Consider the following 21,502-nt stretch of genomic DNA (forward strand, 5'->3'; position numbering starts at 1 on the left):
ACCCAACGTCAAAATACATTTTAAAGATTTCACACTTAATTGTAAATCTGCATTAAGTGTGTTTTGTAGTGTGTAAAGTCGTCACTTTAACCATAAAAGTTAAGATATCAAGTGCTATTTAAAGGACTGCAGAGAAAATTGAAACTGTATTAATGCTTTTTACGAAAATAACTGTCAGAATAAAATGCCTGATCTAACTCAAAACGGCTGGCTCCTTTTTAAGATACGACTGCTGTACAATATGATGTAGGTAGCTGGCTTTTACAGCTTAACATTAAACTTTTCTGAAAACATTTCAATTGAAATGTATTCTCATTTCTTTAGTAAAAAGCCTTAGATAAGAGTTTAGAAAATAAAAAAAACTTGACCCGGTGATGATCAGATTACTACAGTTAAAGGCTGTCAGCTCCAGTCAACAGAAACTACTTAGAAACAAAAATAGTTAATATACAGAGATAAAACCTCGAAGGAACACGTCCAATATTATCTATCACTTATTTATAGCATCTTTTCTTTTACCAATTTCAAATTATTTATTTTTTTCTCATACCTGAAACTTGTTTAACATACTAGAGATTGCATTGGATGTCAGACATTAGCTGACATGTTGTAGGTGTTTGCTGCGACAGAAATATAATATAGAAAATCTGTGATATAGAAAATCTATGATATAGAAAATCTAGGAAAGACTTTTTGAGAGCAGATGTAATAGCGTGTATCAAAGGTTTGTTGAATTGTAAGCCATCATGATCAACTAAGATGGTGTTCCTTTAAACTAATGTAGAGTATTAGAATGCGTTGCTTTAAACTGATGTAGATTATAAAGTGATACCAGTGACCCCATCTATTCTAACTTGACCTATTGTTGTTGATTACAAGGAGCTCCTCCTCTGTATCCCTGAAACACCTACTTAACTCCATTACTGTGTTGGCGCTGAATTGGCAGGAGTTATCATTTATGTCTTTAAGGTGTTAAAGATTGATTTTCTACATCTAACATTTACATTCTAATTAATTGAAATATAGCTTTTAACTTTGTATGGACATCTGTCACAGCGACACATCTGGTACCCCAGGGTGTGAAAGGGCAGCCCTCGTAACATCTGCAGAGTACTTGTTGGAATAACATGACAATGTCAAGATATGTGGAGTAAATTGAGACGAACAGATACAGAACACTTTAATGGTGACCTGTCACTGATTACCTCACCATTATGTAAACAGCTGCTCCAGATCTTCCTGTTTTAACATCAAGGCCATGAAAACTACCACAGACTTTAATTCTTGGGCTGATATATATAGAGGATATCTAACAGTGTCTTCAGTAATACCAAATATATTTCACGAGTGGGGCTAATATTTAATCAACGAAAACCCTACCCCGTATCCTAACTAGGCCTACAGCGATAATTTGTAAACAAAAAAAGTAGTTTCCCCTGTCCAGGTGCTGACATATATGTCGGGCTTTCTGATTGGTCAATTATTTTGGTATTTTCTAATCATTAATTTGATTGGTCAAATCAGCAAAAGTGATATTTTTCACTAGTGAAAAATATCACTTTTATAAAATGAATAATTTTTGATATTTCACTGGTAAAAATGTAATATATATATATATATATATATATACGTAGTCATGTGAACAGATTGAAATTCGGGCCAATATCATTTAACTTCATTCCTATGAATAGATTGAAATTTGGGTCAATATCATTTAATTTTAATTAAGTCTTGTAAGCAAACTTTTGTTTTAAGAAAACAAATAAATATGTCCTTTGATGCAAAGATTTATGAGATGAAACTAAAAAGAAACCTAGATTATTTTTGTCAGTTTCCGACCATCTTTATAAAGATAATGGTTTGATTATTTATCAGGACCCTGTCTTTTTACTTAATTTTATATGTCACAGGACTTATAAGTATGACCTAGAAAAAACTACCAGCTATAAATGTAAATAAGCCTGATTGATTCAAGCTATGGATATCTGTAAATAAGCCTTGATTTAGGATAAAGATATATTTAAATAATGAACTGGTAGAGATGTTTTAAATTTATTCCTTTTCAAAGTTTGTCATAAAAAAGATATGTTGAATTATGTAATGCATAGTACCCCTCTATTTTGAAATGCTTAGGTTTGAAAGGATTACAAGGTGTTTAAAATGTGCTGCAGCTAAGGGGATCAATGGGGTGGAAAATCAGTTTAAAATGTCAACACCGCATTTAGGTGAGTCTGACTTGGGCCTTCGCTTTACACTTAGACATAAAGGACACAGAAAGAGCGGGTTAAAGTTTAATTAAATTCAGTCTCTCGTTACCTGTATACAACCTGATGAGGTTTTTTTTATCTCCTCTACCTGTATTTTTTATCTCCTCTACCTGATGGGGGATGTGGTAGGTGTGGACGAGATGGGTGTATAGAGCGACCCCCATCCACACAGTCCCGACCTTGCCAATATCTGTTACATTCACCTTAGATCTCTTGCATGCTAAAGGATTAATCAAGCACTCATTTACATATATGCAGCATGCATGTTTTCCAAGTTTTTACACTCAAAAGATCAAAAGACTTGTACTGTCTCTTGTCAAGATTGTCGTAAATTTTAAATCTTGATAAAAACAAAGTGACATTTTAATTATAGTTGTAATGAAGATCCACCTCGCACTGCCTCATTGATAAGGCAGTTTGACTTAGTCAAACCTTACTGCTACACTCCATAAAATATCTCTAATATCCTCCGCCAAACATTTTATAGTTCTTGTTTGACTTTCATCTGAATTCTAAAAATATTTCCAAATATGATGGCTCAAAATTAGATGTTGATTGTCTGGGTGATTAGTGAATTACATAAGTCACAGGTAGTGTAGCTAGACCATTCTCATCACGTTTACAAAACTCGGTCTATAATTTACAGAACATCAAATCATTTTGTCTGAAGCCTGGCTACCCGTGTCTGTAGGATGATTTGAGGAGACAGGATCCGTAGCAGAACGAAATACTGAGGTATCAACACGGGGACGGGAGGGGACACACGGGGACGGGAGGGGACACACGGGGACGGGAGGGGACACACGGGTACGGGAGGGGTACAGGACAAATACTGAGGTATCAACACGGGGACGGGAGGGGACACATGGGGACGGGAGGGGACACACGGGTACGGGAGGGGTACAGGACAAATACTGAGGTATCAACACGGGGACGGGAGGGGACACATGGGGACGGGAGGGGTACAGGACAAATACTGAGGTATCAACACGGGGACAGGAGGGGTACAGGACAAATACTGAGGTATCAACACTGGGACGGGAGGGGACACATGGGGACGGGAGGGGACACATGGGGACGGAAGGGGTACAGGACAAATACTGAGGTATCAACATGGGGACTGGAGGGGACACATGGGGACGGGAGGGGACACACGGGTACGGGAGGGGTACAGGACAATTTGGGAACACACGGGGACAGGAGGGGACACATGGGGATGGGAGGGGTACAGTACGATTTGGAGACACATGGTGTCAGACGATTACAGCATAATTTAGGTCACATTTGGACAAAGATGCATATTTTATATGCCATATTTTTTCATTTTACAAAATAATTTATTGAATGGTTTTGATTTTGTTTGCATGTATATACTTACATGAAAATATTCAAAACATTCTTATAGAATTGTTTGAAATAATATCACTTGTATTCGATTCAGATACAATTACCCTAAAAAATCTGCGTGTTTGGAATAATTAACTTTAGCAACTGGGATACAGGTACCACGAATAATCTCATTGAGGTAAAAACCTAAAGAATATGACTAATGATGCTGGGATGTGGAGATGACAAAGAAATGAGAAAAAAAATGATGAACAGAAGTTTTCATAACTTCTCAAGACAAAAACTGTGTTGAGGCCTAAGGCAGACAGGTTCTATGAACAAAATAATGAGACTTTGACAGTAAACAATGACAATATAACATATGGCAGATTGTGTCTCCATGTTAGGATCACTGTATAGGTACATTGTATCACTGACTTGATGACCCAGGGAAAAATCAAATACCCTGAACAGATACCACAGCTGTAGACACCCTGTACAGATACCACAGCTGTAGACACCCTGTACAGATACCACAGCTGTAGACACCCTGTACAGATACCACAGCTGTAGACACGGATACCACAGCTGTAGACACTCTGTACAGATACCACAGCTGTAGACACCCTGTACAGATACCACAGCTGTAGACACCCTGTACAGATACCACAGCTGTAGACACAGATACCACAGCTGTAGACACCCTGTACAGATACCACAGCTGTAGACACCCTGTACAGATACCACAGCTGTAGACACCCTGTACAGATACCACAGCTGTAGACACCCTGAACAGATAACACAGCTGTAGACACAGATACCACAGCTGTAGACACCCTGTACAGATACCACAGCTGTAGACACCCTGTACAGATAACACAGCTGTAGACACCCTGTACAGATAACACAGCTGTAGACACAGATACCACAGCTGTAGACACCCTGTACAGATACCACAGCTGTAGACACCCTGTACAGATACCACAGCTGTAGACACAGATAACACAGCTGTAGACACAGATACCACAGCTGTAGACACCCTGTACAGATACCACAGCTGTAGACACCCTGTACAGATACCACAGCTGTAGACACCCTGTACAGATAACACAGCTGTAGACACCCTGTACAGATACCACAGCTGTAGACACCCTGTACAGATACCACAGCTGTAGACACAGATACCACAGCTGTAGACACAGATACCACAGCTGTAGACACCCTGTACAGATACCACAGCTGTAGACACCCTGTACAGATACCACAGCTGTAGACACCCTGTAAAGATATTACAGCTGTAGACACCCTGTACAGATACCACAGCTGTAGACACCCTGTACAGATACCACAGCTGTAGACACCCTGTACAGATAACACAGCTGTAGACACCCTGTACAGATAACACAGCTGTAGACACAGATACCACAGCTGTAGACACCCTGTACAGATAACACAGCTGTAGACACCCTGTACAGATAACACAGCTGTAGACACCCTGTACAGATACCACAGTTGTAGACACCCTGTACAGATAACACAGCTGTAGACACAGATACCACAGCTGTAGACACCCTGTACAGATAACACAGCTGTAGACACCCTGTACAGATAACACAGCTGTAGACACCCTGTACAGATAACACAGCTGTAGACACAGATACCACAGCTGTAGACACCCTGTACAGATAACACAGCTGTAGACACCCTGTACAGATAACACAGCTGTAGACACCCTGTACAGATAACACAGCTGTAGACACCCTGTACAGATAACACAGCTGTAGACACCCTGTACAGATACCACATCTGTAGACACCCTGTACAGATACCACAGCTGTAGACACCCTGAACAGATAACACAGCTGTAGACACCCTGTACAGATACCACAGCTGTAGACACCCTGAACAGATAACACAGCTGTAGACACCCTGTACAGATAACACAGCTGTAGACACCCTGTACAGATACCACAGCTGTAGACACCCTGAACAGATAACACAGCTGTAGACACCCTGTACAGATACCACAGCTGTAGACACAGATACCACAGCTGTAGACACCCTGTACAGATACCACAGCTGTAGACACCCTGTACAGATAACACAGCTGTAGACACCCTGTACAGATACCACAGCTGTAGACACCTTGTACAGATAACACAGCTGTAGACACCATGTACAGATACCACAGCTGTAGACACCCTGTACAGATACCACAGCTGTAGACACAGATACCACAGCTGTAGACACCCTGTACAGATAACACAGCTGTAGACACCCTGTACAGATAACACAGCTGTAGACACCCTATACAGATACCACAGCTGTAGACACCCTGTACAGATACCACAGCTGTAGACACCCTGTACAGATAACACAGCTGTAGACACCCTGTACAGATAACACAGCTGTAGACACCCTATACAGATACCACAGCTGTAGACACCATGTACAGATACCACATCTGTAGACACCCTGTACAGATACCACAGCTGTAGACACCCTGTACAGATACCACAGCTGTAGACACAGATACCACAGCTGTAGACACTCTGTACAGATAACACAGCTGTAGACACCCTGTACAGATAGCACAGCTGTAGACACCCTGAACAGATTATATTACTGTTGACTAAAACAGCTAGCCTTTCTCAATCACATCAAATTGATATTTAATTTCCTACAGTTTCTCCATAATTTTGATACAAAATATTTTCCATTAAAATGGCAATCTAACATCTCATTTGAGGCCTTCAAAGAACAAAATTTTCAATATCATATGAATATTACATTTTCTTAATTATTATAGAATCTGTTTTGGGAGAGTTTAGGAGATAAAACTGCCATCCTAATACATCATCATGTAATAATCTTGTCCAATATTAAACTCACCACCTGATGGCTTGATTACTTCTCACAATGTCAACTAGCACTTTTTATCTTCTAAAAACTGCACGATTGATTTATTACATTCATGCAGTCTGGACATTAAAGAAATGTTTTCTAGGCACAACAAAAGATTTAATGTTCACATCGACTGTAATTATTATTTAGCACTGTTAATATGTACATTATTCCCAATTGGTCTAAGATCATATAATAAATCATGTCCCTTAATTTTTCGATCGCTCAAGAGAAACAGAGATCCAGCTAGCTATTTGAAATGTCAGGGATTAAGACGAAGATGCTATAGACGATTTGGTAGCTGTGATAGTCTATAGACGATTTGGTAGCTGTGATAGTCTATAGTAGATTTGGTAGCTGTGATAGTCTATAGTAGATTTGGTAGCTGTGATAGTCTATAGTAGATTTGGTAGCTGTGATAGTCTATAGTAGATTTGGTAGCTGTGATAGTCTATAGTAGATTTGGTAGTCGTGATAGTCTATAGTAGATTTGGTAGCTGTGATAGTCTATAGTAGATTTGGTAGCTGTGATAGTCTATAGTAGATTTGGTAGCTGTGATAGTCTATAGTAGATTTGGTAGCTGTGATAGTCTATAGACGATTTGGTAGCTGTGATAGTCTATAGTAGATTTGGTAGCTGTGATAGCCTATAGTAGATTTGGTAGCTGTGATAGTCTATAGTAGATTTGGTAGCTGTGATAGTCTATAGTAGATTTGGTAGCCGTGATAGTCTATAGTAGATTTGGTAGCTGTGATAGTCTATAGTAGATTTGGTAGCCGTGATAGTCTATAGTAGATTTGGTAGCTGTGATAGTCTATAGTAGATTTGGTAGCCGTGATAGTCTATAGACGATTTGGTAGCTGTGATAGCCTATAGTAGATTTGGTAGCTGTGATAGTCTATAGACGATTTGGTAGCTGTGATAGTCTATAGAAGATTTGGTAGCTGTGATAGTCTATAGACGATTTGGTAGCTGTGATAGTCTATAGTAGATTTGGTAGCTGTGATAGTCTATAGTAGATTTGGTAGCCGTGATAGTCTATAGACGATTTGGTAGCTGTGATAGTCTATAGACGATTTGGTAGCTGTGATAGTCTATAGAAGATTTGGTAGCTGTGATAGTCTATAGTAGATTTGGTAGCCGTGATAGTCTATAGTAGATTTGGTAGCTGTGATAGTCTATAGTAGATTTGGTAGCTGTGATAGTCTATAGAAGATTTGGTAGCTGTGATAGTCTATAGTAGATTTGGTAGCTGTGATAGTCTATAGAAGATTTGGTAGCCGTGATAGTCTATAGTAGATTTGGTAGCTGTGATAGTCTATAGTAGATTTGGTAGCTGTGATAGTCTATAGTAGATTTGGTAGCTGTGATAGTCTATAGTAGATTTGGTAGCTGTGATAGTCTATAGTAGATTTGGTAGCTGTGATAGTCTATAGTAGATTTGGTAGCTGTGATAGTCTATAGATTTGGTAGCTGTGATAGTCTATAGTAGATTTGGTAGCTGTGATGGTCTATAGAAGATTTGGTAGCTGTGATAGTCTATAGTAGATTTGGTAGCTGTGATAGTCTATAGAAGATTTGGTAGCTGTGATAGTCTATAGTAGATTTGGTAGCTGTGATAGTCTATAGTAGATTTGGTAGCTGTGATAGTCTATAGATTTGGTAGCTGTGATAGTCTATAGTAGATTTGGTAGCTGTGATAGTCTATAGTAGATTTGGTAGCTGTGATAGTCTATAGAAGATTTGGTAGCTGTGATAGTCTATAGTAGATTTGGTAGCTGTGATAGTCTATAGTAGATTTGGTAGCTGTGATAGTCTATAGTAGATTTGGTAGCTGTGATAGTCTATAGTAGATTTGGTAACTGTGATAGTCTATAGAAGATTTGGTAGCTGTGATAGTCTATAGTAGATTTGGTAGCTGTGATAGTCTATAGAAGATTTGGTAGCCGTGATAGTCTATAGTAGATTTGGTAGCCGTGATAGTCTATAGTAGATTTGGTAGCTGTGATAGTCTATAGACGATTTGGTAGCTGTGATAGTCTATAGTAGATTTGGTAGCTGTGATAGTCTATAGAAGATTTGGTAGCTGTGATAGTCTATAGTAGATTTGGTAGCTGTGATAGTCTATAGTAGATTTTGTAGCCGTGATAGTCTATAGTAGATTTGGTAGCTGTGATAGTCTAGTAGATTTTGTAGCCGTGATAGTCTATAGTAGATTTGGTAGCTGTGATAGTCTATAGTAGATTTGGTAGCTGTGATAGTCTATAGAAGATTTGGTAGCTGTGATAGTCTATAGTAGATTTGGTAGCTGTGATAGTCTATAGTAGATTTGGTAGCTGTGATAGTCTATAGTAGATTTGGTAGCTGTGATAGTCTATAGAAGATTTGGTAGCTGTGATAGTCTATAGTAGATTTGGTAGCCGTGATAGTCTATAGTAGATTGGTAGCCGTGATAGTCCTATAGTAGATTTGGTAGCCGTGATAGTCTATAGTAGAGTTTGGTAGCCGTGAATAGTCTATAGTAGATTTGGTACTTTGATGTCTATAGAAGATTTGGTTATCTGGTGATAGCCGATAGAAGATTTGTAGCTGTATAGTCTATAGAAGATTTGGTAGCCTGTGATAGTTCTTATAGTAGATTTGGTACTGTGATAGTCTATAGACGATTTGGTAGCTGTGATAGTCTATAGTAGATTTGGTAGCTGTGATAGTCTATAGTTAGTTTGGTAGCTGTGATATTCTATAGAAGATTTGGTAGCTGTGATAGTCTATAGTTAGATTTGGTAGCTGTGATAGTCTATAGAAGATTTGGTAGCTGTGATAGTCTATAGACGATTTGGTAGCTGTGATAGTCTATAGTAGATTTGGTAGCTGTGATAGTCTATAGAAGATTTGGTAGCTATAATGATGCCAGTTATCACAATGATACTTAAATGAATAACATCAAAATTAAAAAAAATACCCCTTTTTGTCACTGTTAAAATTATCTTTAAGCTACTCAATAATGTTTCCTCTTGATGTATACGTATGTACCTATGCATAAATATAGCGAGTACACGTTGTATGGGTCACTAAATGGTCAGTTGGTCAGTAAAAGATTTGATGATGTTCATAGCTTCACATATGCTGGTATGGTGTACAAAACATATATGAATATGATAAATGTCACTAGAAATGTAAAATTTTAAGATTTAAAATATTTAATAAAAATATTTGATCTACAATTAATGTTTAAAACATTCCTACATGATCTCTGAATTAAAAACAAAACATTCAGTATTAAATACCAAATTTGATGAATTAATCAAGAACAATATAAAGTAAATATTTGATTTTTGATTCCAGCACCCTGTAGCCGTAATTATGATGCAAACCAGCTTACAATACTTAAAAACTGATGGACATCAAACCCGTTCACACACCAAACCAGAAATATCTTGTTATGAAAGCTTATCCTAAATATCGGTCTTACAAAAAGCTTATTAATGATATGGTTTTACACAAGCATGTTCTTACAAAAGTTTATTCTTATAAATGCTTGTCTGCGACATGGTCTTTTACAAGCTTGTCCTCAACATGGTCTTACACAAGCTTGTCTTCAACATGGTCTTACACATACTTGTCCTCAACATGGTCTTACACAAGCTTGTCCTCAACATGGTCTTACACAAACTTGTCCTCAACATGGTCTTAAACAAGCTTGTCCTCAACATCATGGTCTTACACAAGCTTGTCCTCAAACACTGCCTTACACATGCTTGTTCTAAACATGGTCTTACACAAGCTTGTTGTAAACATGGTCTTACACAAGCTTGTTGTAAACATGGTCTTACACAAGCTTGTTGTAAACATGGTCTTACACAAGCTTGTTGTAAACACGGTCTTACACAAGTTTATAACCTGTTCAGAGATATCAGCTTTACTAGATATGGCTCTCCCAATCAATGTACATCATATCAAGAAATGAACATGTGTTTTTTGTGAATGTAATTATCGCAGGTGTACAGGATATAGGGTTGTACTGACATTCAGGGTAAGGTCAAAGGTTAACTATATCATAGTGTTCATCTTATAAGCCTAAGGGTTCCCAGACTAGGATCTTGGTGTCCTTTACAGACTCACCACGACATCCCGAATAGACTATTCCTAGAGTAGTACGTCACAAAGTGACATGGAAGACTTGGTCTCATATCAATCTATACCCTTCAAATAGTATATAGGATAATGTTCGGTAACATTGCACAATCACACAATGGAAGAACGAATCAGAAATACGAGTCATTCTAACACCAGGATTTTCTATAGAACTAACCATATACTATGAGAGTTACGGTGGAAGATGTCACAGAGACCTGCATTTAACATACATTATGTAAGAGTCCTCAGTGGAACTATTTTAGTAAATGCTTTGGATTGATAATCAATCTCTGTGCTTTGACGCACTTTTAAGATTTTATGTATTTAGAAATGGCCATCAGAGAGTTGTCGTGATCCAGAGAGTTGTTGGTTTTAATGGCTTTCCTCCCGTTACATTGCTGTAATCTATCTTGAACGTTTTCCCATAAAAAAAATTCTGCCCTGATCATCCCCCTACATTAATTAGATGTGTTAGCACCATCCAACATTATCTAACACCATTTAAAGGTCATTTTACCCAATATCCAACAATTTTCAATTCTGGTTGCGGATCCTATTTTTTTTTTTTTAAATCATGTTCTGCATAGATCAATTTGCAATTGAGTACATTTAAAGACACTGCAGGAACATGGTACGAATCCCAACCTACAGTCTACAAAAAATAGACAGTAAGTTGGAAATATGTGTCAAGTCTCTGTGTATACATGTACTAGATGCTTTTTTGTTTTTTGAAATATTTTCAAAATTTTTTTCTACTTGACAAATGATTTACATAGAAAATTTGTATGCTGAAAATCATGGTCATTGAGAAACAGAATTCACTAACGAATAAATCTTATTAACTTTACTGAAAATATGTTACAAAGAAGTATAAGGGTTAAAACAAATCAGCTAGTGGTTTTAAAAACAGTGATATCTGTATCTTTTCAACTCCCAGTAAAACTAGAGCTGACACCAGGATTGTTGTCTATATACCCCCCAGCTAACCAATCAACCCTGACTCCCACTCTGCCCCAATGGCCCAAAAACTTTTTATAGATACAAAAAGGAGACAAATAGCAGATCAAAACAAAACGGTCAGCAAAATTGCACTACTTCAGAGTTGGATGACAACATCCACAAAGTTTGAAAAATTTGGATGAAAACTGTAGGAGAGGTCGCCTAAACAAGATTTTGACACAGACAGACGGACGGACGGACAGACAAGTGTACAACCTGCATTCATTACTTCAGTGCGGAGGGGGACATTTAACAAAATTAAAGTACATGAGTTCAGTATATAAGCTATGACAGTGATTTACAATTTTGTATGCACAGCTGAGGTGACACATCCATCATGTGACTATCATGTGACCGTCATGTGACTATCATGTGACTACTCATAGATATCAGTGACAATAAGCGGAAGTCTCTTCAGATTTACCCTGTAAACGTTGTCAAAACAGTCACCATGAGGTGATGATCACATGATCACTTAGCAACAGGGCAGAATAAAGATACCAGCAACATTGGACACAAACACACCAGCCCAACGTATGGTGATTACTACATGTATATGTTAGAGGTCAAATGGAGCGATCAGCTCTGGTCATCCTGAAGTCCACATAGTTTCATTAGAGAAAAGAAGTAATGGGCAGTCCACTTTTTATTAGAGTGGTAATCCAGTTGTCTTCATAACCACAGTTTCGTTGTCAAACCAAGGGAGATCATTCACATCACACTGGACCCAAGAGAAGTTACCATCAATTAATAATCCTGCCACCTTTGGCCAGGGGAACGACCAGGCAAAGGCGGCCATTTGTCAACACTGTTTTTCCATTCATTCTTCGTTTACTCCATAATACATATATCTTTAGTGGCATCACATTTCATAATCCTTTGTCACTTAAAGAAAGCAAAGATTTTATCTCTCACAATAAATATCTATATTTGTGTAGAGGTAGAAAACCTTCCATTATAAATCCTCCGCAGTCCTAACGATCACAGGTCAGTCTGATATATCCCGGTTCTGATATCACATAAGTTTGTCCAGTTTTACACTCCTGTCCGTTTGGTCCGTTTTAAAGTCACCCATAAAAAAACCTCATAAGTTTGGCAGCAAAAGTCAAATAATTCTCCAAGATGAGTGTTCAAGGTCACATGATCACATCATGGAAGTATGTAACTAAACAGATTGATATACTGAGTGGCAGTACTGTTGTCTTGGCTGATGGCAGTATACATGACCTTGGAATCATCTTGACCTTGGTGTTGATAGACTGACCTCCGACACCTGCTGTAAGGGGAGATAACTAGGTCATTGTGACATAAAATCCAGCTCCTATGAAAGGTCGTACCTTAAAATCACAAAATAAGCTGCCGTCTGATTTCAGTTGGTACATATCGGGTGAAGGTTTGGTGGGCACGGGATGTGTAGTGGGTATATAGCAAGGATTCCTGGCCGATGCACAGAAATGATGACTATAGCGGACATCCACTGTCGACTACTAGCACTAAACCGAATAGCTCAAGTGTAGCACTATTGTTGTTTAATAGCACAAATGTAGCACTATATTGTCCATTGAATAGCACAAGGTTACTAGCTGTGGCGTCAGCTATGGGAACTTACTGACTAGTCCACTGTAGTTTTAAGGACATTTTTTGTCCATGGCATCGAGTATGGTCCAGTGGGCCCGTCACCATGTGAGACATGTACATTAATGATTGGTATGGTTTAAGTCCCTGCAATGTTAGTGTATAATTGTGAGTCAACATGGTCATTTCTGTAAACTGAAAACTTCCACTAACAACGGCTCTAGTCGTGTGATATCCAAATGGGCCGCCATTTGTGCACTTGATTCACCCAAACTTCGTACATCCAGGAGTTTCATCAGCAACTTTGGATAAAGAGATCGAGCTTCTGTGAGTGGATGTAAAGATTCTAGGTAAGCCTTTAGCCAGGTGGAAAACTTTTCCTGGCCTTGAGACACTAACTCCTTGTTCTTTACATTTGGCCGATCAGACGAAAATAGTTCAATAACAAAGAGCAAGGTCATGATGGTTTTGTTGGCTTGAGTGAGTTGGTTAAGAGACATGACAAACTTAATATGTTCGATGTACATGCCGTTACCCAACGTGTTCTGGATCATCTGGGGTCCTATTGTTTTTTCTCCCATCGATTGACCTTTGACCTTCCAGCCCATTTGTGAGCTATCGAATCCCATTGCTGAACGCAAAACCATAATTTCCATGATTCCACCCTGCAAAAGCAAAAACAATAGAATTGAATACAATGGAACTATTATATTTTAAAATACATGGTTACTCATTCAACTTCTTTTGCTAATTGGACAACAATTAGACCTTGACCTTAGAAACATGTTCTATCCTGTATATATATGAAATGTCTGGAATCCAGACTTTCCCAGATTTTTGAGATAATCTAAAGAAATTGAGAGTTTGGATGGACAGATCATTTGGACAAACAAAGGGATATACAATGATTAATACTGAAATCTCATTAAAATCAGACAATATACAAGTAACAGAAATCATTTCTGATTTAAATATCTCCCCTTGGGATCGAACCCAAGACCTCTGACTTACTGACATTTTCCTGATTCACTATATATATACTCTGTGGGGGTAAGCTTCTGAAGACTAACACAATATACAATTTTAACATATCTAAGGGCATTGGTGGGAAGTCAATACCCATAATTCCTTGTTCCAGATGTGCAGTGAAACCCTTGTGGGCTGGCATGGCAGTGAACCAATGGCTCACTGACAAAGCTTCACCCCTAAGGAACTAATGCTTTATAATGTAGGGAATTTAAAAAGTACCTTTACACAGAAAGTACTTCACCCAGACAGAACATAACGCTGGGAGATAAAGCCAGCGTTATATGTCCCCTGGCCACACCTGTCATTTTCTGTACCTGCAAACTGATCTGACACCTCAGGGAGGGTCTACAAGGGGGAGACAATGCTTCATTAACAATTTCCAAAAGTCTCACCAAATCTTGTCACAAGTCATAAACATTTTTTAACCACTACCTTGTCAAGAATTTGTTCAATTTTCTTGAATTATACTGATGCTTTGGTTATGTAAAATGGCGGATCTATCGTACAAAACTGGAGCCACATAAGCGGCTTTGTCTTTTACATCATAGCCATTGACATTTCCCACAGTTCCCAGTAGTGAATAATCTCTATTTTTATATCCTTAAAATTCTCCGACCTGCATCGTCCTGTTAACAAGCAGATGATGGCAGGCTTTGTGTGGGGGAGCAGTAGTTTCATCATCAGTCACTTTGATGGCAGCTTATATTACAGCCACCTTCAGCAAGACAAAACCTGCATACCCATGGCAGCTCTACAAGACTACATCGCAGAACCTGTTCCACAGGGCACAACATTGCTTCCATTTTGTCTTTATTTTTTTTTAAAATCTTTAGAAGCACAACAATGTAGGACCAAATGCATAACATGGAATTTATCTCTGAGGCATCTTAAAAATGTGGTCTTATGGCATGATTCATCATTTCATATAAAAAATGACATCTATCATCGAGAACCTTACAGTGTCATTAGTTTAACATTCATTGTGAAATCACGCCATCATATTTAAACTTTGAGACTACGAACACTTACCTTGAGTAAATGAATTTGGTCTTCCTGTGCTAGGGTTTTGAACTCTGGAATATGTTTAGCAAAACGAATTAACCTGCGCACAAATAAGTCTGTCATATTGAAGAGGTCATTGGGGGATTTAGGACTGGTCGTGAGTTTGTCGATCTGGTCGTCCGAGTAGGGCGTGTCGAATACTAGTTTGTACTGATACTCCAGGTTTTCAATCTCCTTTTGAATCTGCTCATCCAAGGGAATGGGATTGTTATCCTCCTCCATCTCACACTTAAAGGGCGATGAAGAACCCTCGCTGCTCTTGTTTGACGATTGATCTTCCATCATATAGTTTGATGTCACTTCCATATTTGAAGTTTGATTTTGATATTCGTCCAAGGAGGTTTTTCGTTGTTTCGTCCTCACTTCTCCAGGACCTTTGGGTTTTTGCCGTCGTTTAGCGAGTTGGTCTTCACCTAAAATGTGATGAAATCGGAATTAGATTGAAAGAAAACAATCAAAATATAACACAGAAATAAGCGGGAAGTGTGAAAACATGTTGAAAGATTCAGAAGTTCCTAAATTTAAGGAAATTCCAAAACTTTAAAAAATGTTCATAGGAAAGCATTAGATAAACTGATTTTGATATGTCACATGTCAGATCAATCGATGTTTGATATGTCACATATCAGATCAATTGATGTTTTGATATGTCACATATTAGATCAATCGATGTTTGATATGTCACATTTCAGATCAATTTATGTTTGATACGTCACATATGAGATCAGCTGATGTTTGGTACATTAAGAATACTAAGTCGCAGACAACATGGTACTAATCAGTCAGTGCCTTTCACCTCTAAAATTAATCACGAGGCGCCATGGCAATGGATGAAGCATTTTTAACAGTAACAGATGGTTAAGGGATCTCTCCAAACATATTGCTTTTGATAGGCAGTATTTCAATAGTCTATTAAGAGGAAAACATGTTTACTTTTTTATGTGTGATGCATGATTTATAAAGTACACATGACCTTGACCTTTACTCTGACCTTTGACCTCATATGTACATATACCAATCGCTCTCTATACACAGAATAATCAACACTTGGACTGAGTTTTATCAGTTGGCTGAGATTCAGGACAAGTTTAAGACCTCATTTTGATAGGATAATTTAATTTGGACATGTCAGAATTTTAAGATCCTGTAAGCCGACATACATATCTTTATAAATTAGCTTCAGAATCATTAGAAGACTAACATCACAAGCTTGGTAGGTCATACTCAAACATTTTTGCTGACTCAATATTAGCAACTGAATCACTCTTAATTAGTTTTACACATATCCACTGAAATCTTGTGAGATTTATATTAGATCAGATTGATACTGCACGTTCTGTCGGCCAAGTAAGTATAACCCCTAGTTATAGTAAAACCCTTCATAGTTAGGACACAGAACTTCTCTACAGGGGGCAATACAAGATATCAGTTCCCAATGTCAAACATGTCTATTTTGTTGGTCATTTTGTTCATTCAAAGTTTAACATTTTCATACAAGTAGGGACAAAGGGGAACCTACATATAACTAGGGACAAAGGGGAACCTACATATAACTAGGGACAAAGGGGAACCTACATACAACTAGGGACAAAGGGGAACCTATATACAACTAGGGACAAAGGGGAAACCTACATACAACTAGGGACAAATGGGACCCTACATACAACTAGGGACAAAGGGAACCTACATACAACTAAGGACAAAGGGGGAACCTACATACAACTAGGGACAAAGGGAACCTACATACAACTAGGGACAAAGGGGAAACCTACATACAACTAGGGACAAAGGGGACCCTACATACAACTAGGAACAAAGGGGGAACCTACATACAACTAGGGAAAAAGGGGAACCTACATACAACTAAGGACAAAGGGGGAACCTACATACAACTAGGGACAAAGGGACCTCATAAACTGACAAAGGGAACCTACACTCAACTAGGGACAGGAACCAATATACACTGGGACATGGATAACATAATGCAACAGGACAAGGTGAAACCTACATTATAGGGAAAGGGACTAATAATTAGTGGACAAGGGATCTACATACAATTTAAGACCAAAGGGAAACCTACATACAACTTGGGACAAATTGACTAATACAATAGACAAGAGCTAACATACAAGCTTGGACAAAGGGAAACACACATTAATAGGACAGGATCTACATATCAACTAGGGACAATAGGAACACATACACTGGAACATGGGACCTTACTAATAGGGACAAAGGGATCTCACTTACATGTCGGACCAAGAGGAAACCTACTACAACTAGGTACAAAGGAACCCTACATATAGGACAAGGACCCTTTACATACAACTAGGGACAGAGAAACCTACAAAACTAGGTTACAAAGAACCTACAACACTAGGGACAGGGTTACACTACACTAGGGACAAAGGGGGAACCTACATACAACTAGGGACAAAGGGAACCTACATACAACTAGGGACAAAGGGGAACCTACATACAACTAGGGACAAAGGGGAAACCTACATACAACTAGGGACAAAGGGGAACCTACATACAACTAGGGACAAAGGGAACCCTACATACAACTAGGGACAAAGGGGAAACCTACATACAACTAGAACAAAGGGGAAACCTACATACAACTAGGGACAAAGGGGAACCTACATACAACTAGGGACAAAGGGGAACCTACATACAACTAGGGACAAAGGGGAACCTACATACAACTAGGGACAAAGGGGAACCTACATACAACTAGGGACAAAGGGGAACCTACATACAACTAAGGACAAAGGGGAACCTACATACAACTAGGGACAAAGGGAACCTACATACAACTAGGGACAAAGGGGAACCTACATACAACTAGGGACAAAGGGGAACCAATATACAACTAGGGACAATGGAAAACATAAATACAACTAGGGACAAAGGGGAAACCTACATACAACTAGGGACAAAGGGGGAACCTACATACAACTAGGGACAAAGGGATCCTACATACAACTAGAGACAGAGGGGAAACCTACATACAACTAGGGACAAAGGGAAACCTACATACAACTAGGGACAAAGGGATGCCTACATACAACTAGGGACAAAGGGGAAACCTACATACAACTAGGGACAAAGGGATCCTACATACAACTAGGGACAAAGGGAAACCTACATACAACTAGGGACAAAGGGGACCCTACATACAACTAGGGACAAAGGGATCCTACATACAACTAGGGACAAAGGGAAACCTACATACAACTAGGGACAAAGGGGAAACCTACATACAATAGGGACAAAGGGGACCCTACATGCAACTAGGGACAAAGAGAAACCTATAACAACTAGGGACAAAGAGGAACCTACATACAACTAGGGACAAAGGGAAACCTACATACAACTAGGGACAAAGGGGAACCTACATACAACTAGGGACAAAGGGAAACCTACATACAACTAGGGACAAAGGGAAACCTACATACAACTAGGGACAAAGGGGAACCTACATACAACTAGGGACAAATGGGAAACCTACATACAACTAGGGACAAAGGAAAATCTACATACAACTAGGGACAAAGGAAAATCTACATACAACTAGGGACAAAGAAAAATCTACATACAACTAGGGACAAAGGGATGCCTACATACAACTAGGGACAAAGGGGAAACCTGCATACAACTAGGGACAAAGGGGAAATCTACATACAACTAGGGACAAAGGGATGCCTACATACAACTAGGGACAAAGGGGACCCTACATACAACTAGGGACAAAGGGGAAACCTACATACAACTAGGGACAAAGGGGAACCTACATACAACTAGGGACAAAGAGAAACCTATAACAACTACAGACAAAGGGGAACCTATATACAACTAGGGACAAAGGGGACCCTACATACAACTAGGGACAAAGGGGAAACCTACATACAACTAGGGACAAAGGGGAACCTACATACAACTAGGGACAAAGAGAAACCTATAACAACTACAGACAAAGGGGAACCTATATACAACTAGGGACAAAGGGAAACCTACATACAACTAGGGACAAAGGGGAGCCTACATACAACTAGGGACAAAGGGGACCCTACATACAACTAGGGACAAAGGGAAACCTACATACAACTAGGGACATAGGGGAAACCTACATACAACTAGCGACAAAGTGAAACCTACATACAACTAGGGACAAAGGGGAACCTACATATAACTAGGGACAAAGGGAACCTACATACAACTAGGGACAAAGGGAAACCTACATACAACTAGGGACAAAGGGAAACCTACATACAACTAGGGACAAAGGGAAACCTGCATACAACTAGGGACAAAGGGAAACCTACATACAACTAGGGACAAAGGGGAACCTACATACAACTAGGGACAAAGGGGAACCTACATACAACTAGGGACAAAGTGAAACCTACATACAACTAGGGACAAAGGGGAACCTATATACAACTAGGGACAAAGGGAAACCTACATACAACTAGAGACAAAGGGGAAACCTTCATATTGTTGTCAGGGGTTGGGTTAGGAAGCAGGATGTGGTTTGTGTTGTTAGGGGATGGTTGAGAAGCAGGCAAAAGTTTCGGACACACTTACTTAATATCCAGTCCTTCTTCATGCCTATATCAAAACATTTCTTCAGTCGGCATCCTGAGCAGAATTTTCTTGTGTGTGTATCTAACTTACAGTTGCCATCAAAACTACATGTAAATACCTAGAAAACAGAGTGAAACATCGATAATCAAAACTTCAGGTAAACATCTACAAAACAAAGTGAAACATTGATAATCAAAACTTCGGGTAAACACCTAAAAAGCAAAGTGAAACATCAATAATCAAAACTTCGGGTAAACATCTACATGTACAAAACGAAGTAAAATATCAATAATCAAAACTGCAGGTAAACATCTGAAAAGCAAAGTGAAACATCAATAATCAAAACTACAGGTTAACACTTGAAAAACATATCTGCTGTGGGTATTTGGAATTTGGGGATATCTGTTGTTGGTCTATGGGCCTTACAGATATCTGCAGGTGGAAGGGAGCATTTTGTAGAGAAACAACAGGAATATTTTGTAGAGAAACAACAGGATTATTTTGTAGAGAAACAACAGAGGGATATTTTGTAGAGAAACAACAGGAACATTTTGTAGAGAAACAACAGAGGAATATTTTGCAGAGAAACAACAGGAATATTTTGCAGAGAAACAACAGAAAATTGTTTGTAGAGAAGCAACAGAGGAATATTTTGTAGAGAAACAACAGGAATATTTTGTAGAGAAACAACAGAGGAATATTTTGCAGAGAAACAACAGGAATATTTTGCAGAGAAACAACAGAAAATTTTGTACAGAAACAACAGGAACATTTTGTAGAGAAACAACAGGAACATTTTGTACAGAAACAACAGAGGAATATTTTGCAGAGAAACAATAGAAAATTTTGTAGAGAAGCAACAGAGGAATATTTTGTAGAGAAACAACAGGAAATTTTGTAGAGAAAGCAACAGAGGAATATTTTGTAGAGAAACAACAGGAATATTTTTGTAGAGAAACAACAGGAATATTTTGTAGAGAAACAACAGGAACATTTTGTAGACAAACGACAGGAACATTTTGTAGAGAAACAAAAGCACTTTGTAGTGAAACAACTGAGGAATATTTTGTAGTCAAAAACAACAGATGAGTATTTTGCAGTGAAACAACAGAGAAGCACTTTGTAGTGAAACACCAGAGGAATATTTTTTTGTAGTGAAATGACAAATAAACATTTAATAGAGAAATATTACAGAGGATTTTCTTGAAGTGAAATGACAGAATAATATTTTGTTTGATAATAACACAGAAATACTTTTTAGAGGTTTGGAGCAATACAGCAGAGGAAAGCCATCTTCCTGAGTTACAGGCAGATTTTAATAAAGAAGTGTTTACTTATATCAACCGTTGACCAAGATTTTACGATTTAATATCATATTGCAGCCCTCAGCATATTACAGTGTAATTTACAAGATAGCAAAGAAACATGGGGATGCAGTGGAGAATCCACAGAGTGATTAGGTTTTAATTCTACGAAACATTAAAATCCTGATGAACATAATAAAATACTCAGCATGAATAAGAGAGGGATGCGCTGCAATATCACAAACCGTGATACAGGACAGGACAAGTTTAGGCATTTTACATAAAGATCTAGGATGATACAAAATTGA

General features: G+C 38.5%; 1 protein-coding gene across 1 annotated transcript in view; it reads right to left on the reverse strand.

Annotated features, from left to right (window-relative positions):
* Positions 1 to 11,586: 11,586 nt before the first annotated feature.
* LOC117339612 (nuclear hormone receptor HR96-like) overlaps positions 11,587 to 21,502 on the reverse strand; it is a 100,959-nt gene continuing 91,043 nt past the window's right edge. Inside the window, exons 4-6 of the mRNA XM_033901299.1 lie at positions 19,891 to 20,008; positions 15,268 to 15,713; positions 11,587 to 13,874 (exon numbers count right to left, since the gene is read on the reverse strand). Coding sequence (XP_033757190.1) covers positions 13,392 to 13,874; positions 15,268 to 15,713; positions 19,891 to 20,008 — 1,047 coding nt within the window. The 3' untranslated portion in view covers positions 11,587 to 13,391. The remainder of the gene's footprint in view (positions 13,875 to 15,267; positions 15,714 to 19,890; positions 20,009 to 21,502) is intronic.

This window comes from Pecten maximus, chromosome 12, assembly GCF_902652985.1.
Source record: "Pecten maximus chromosome 12, xPecMax1.1, whole genome shotgun sequence".
Taxonomy (NCBI): Eukaryota; Metazoa; Mollusca; class Bivalvia; order Pectinida; family Pectinidae; genus Pecten; species Pecten maximus.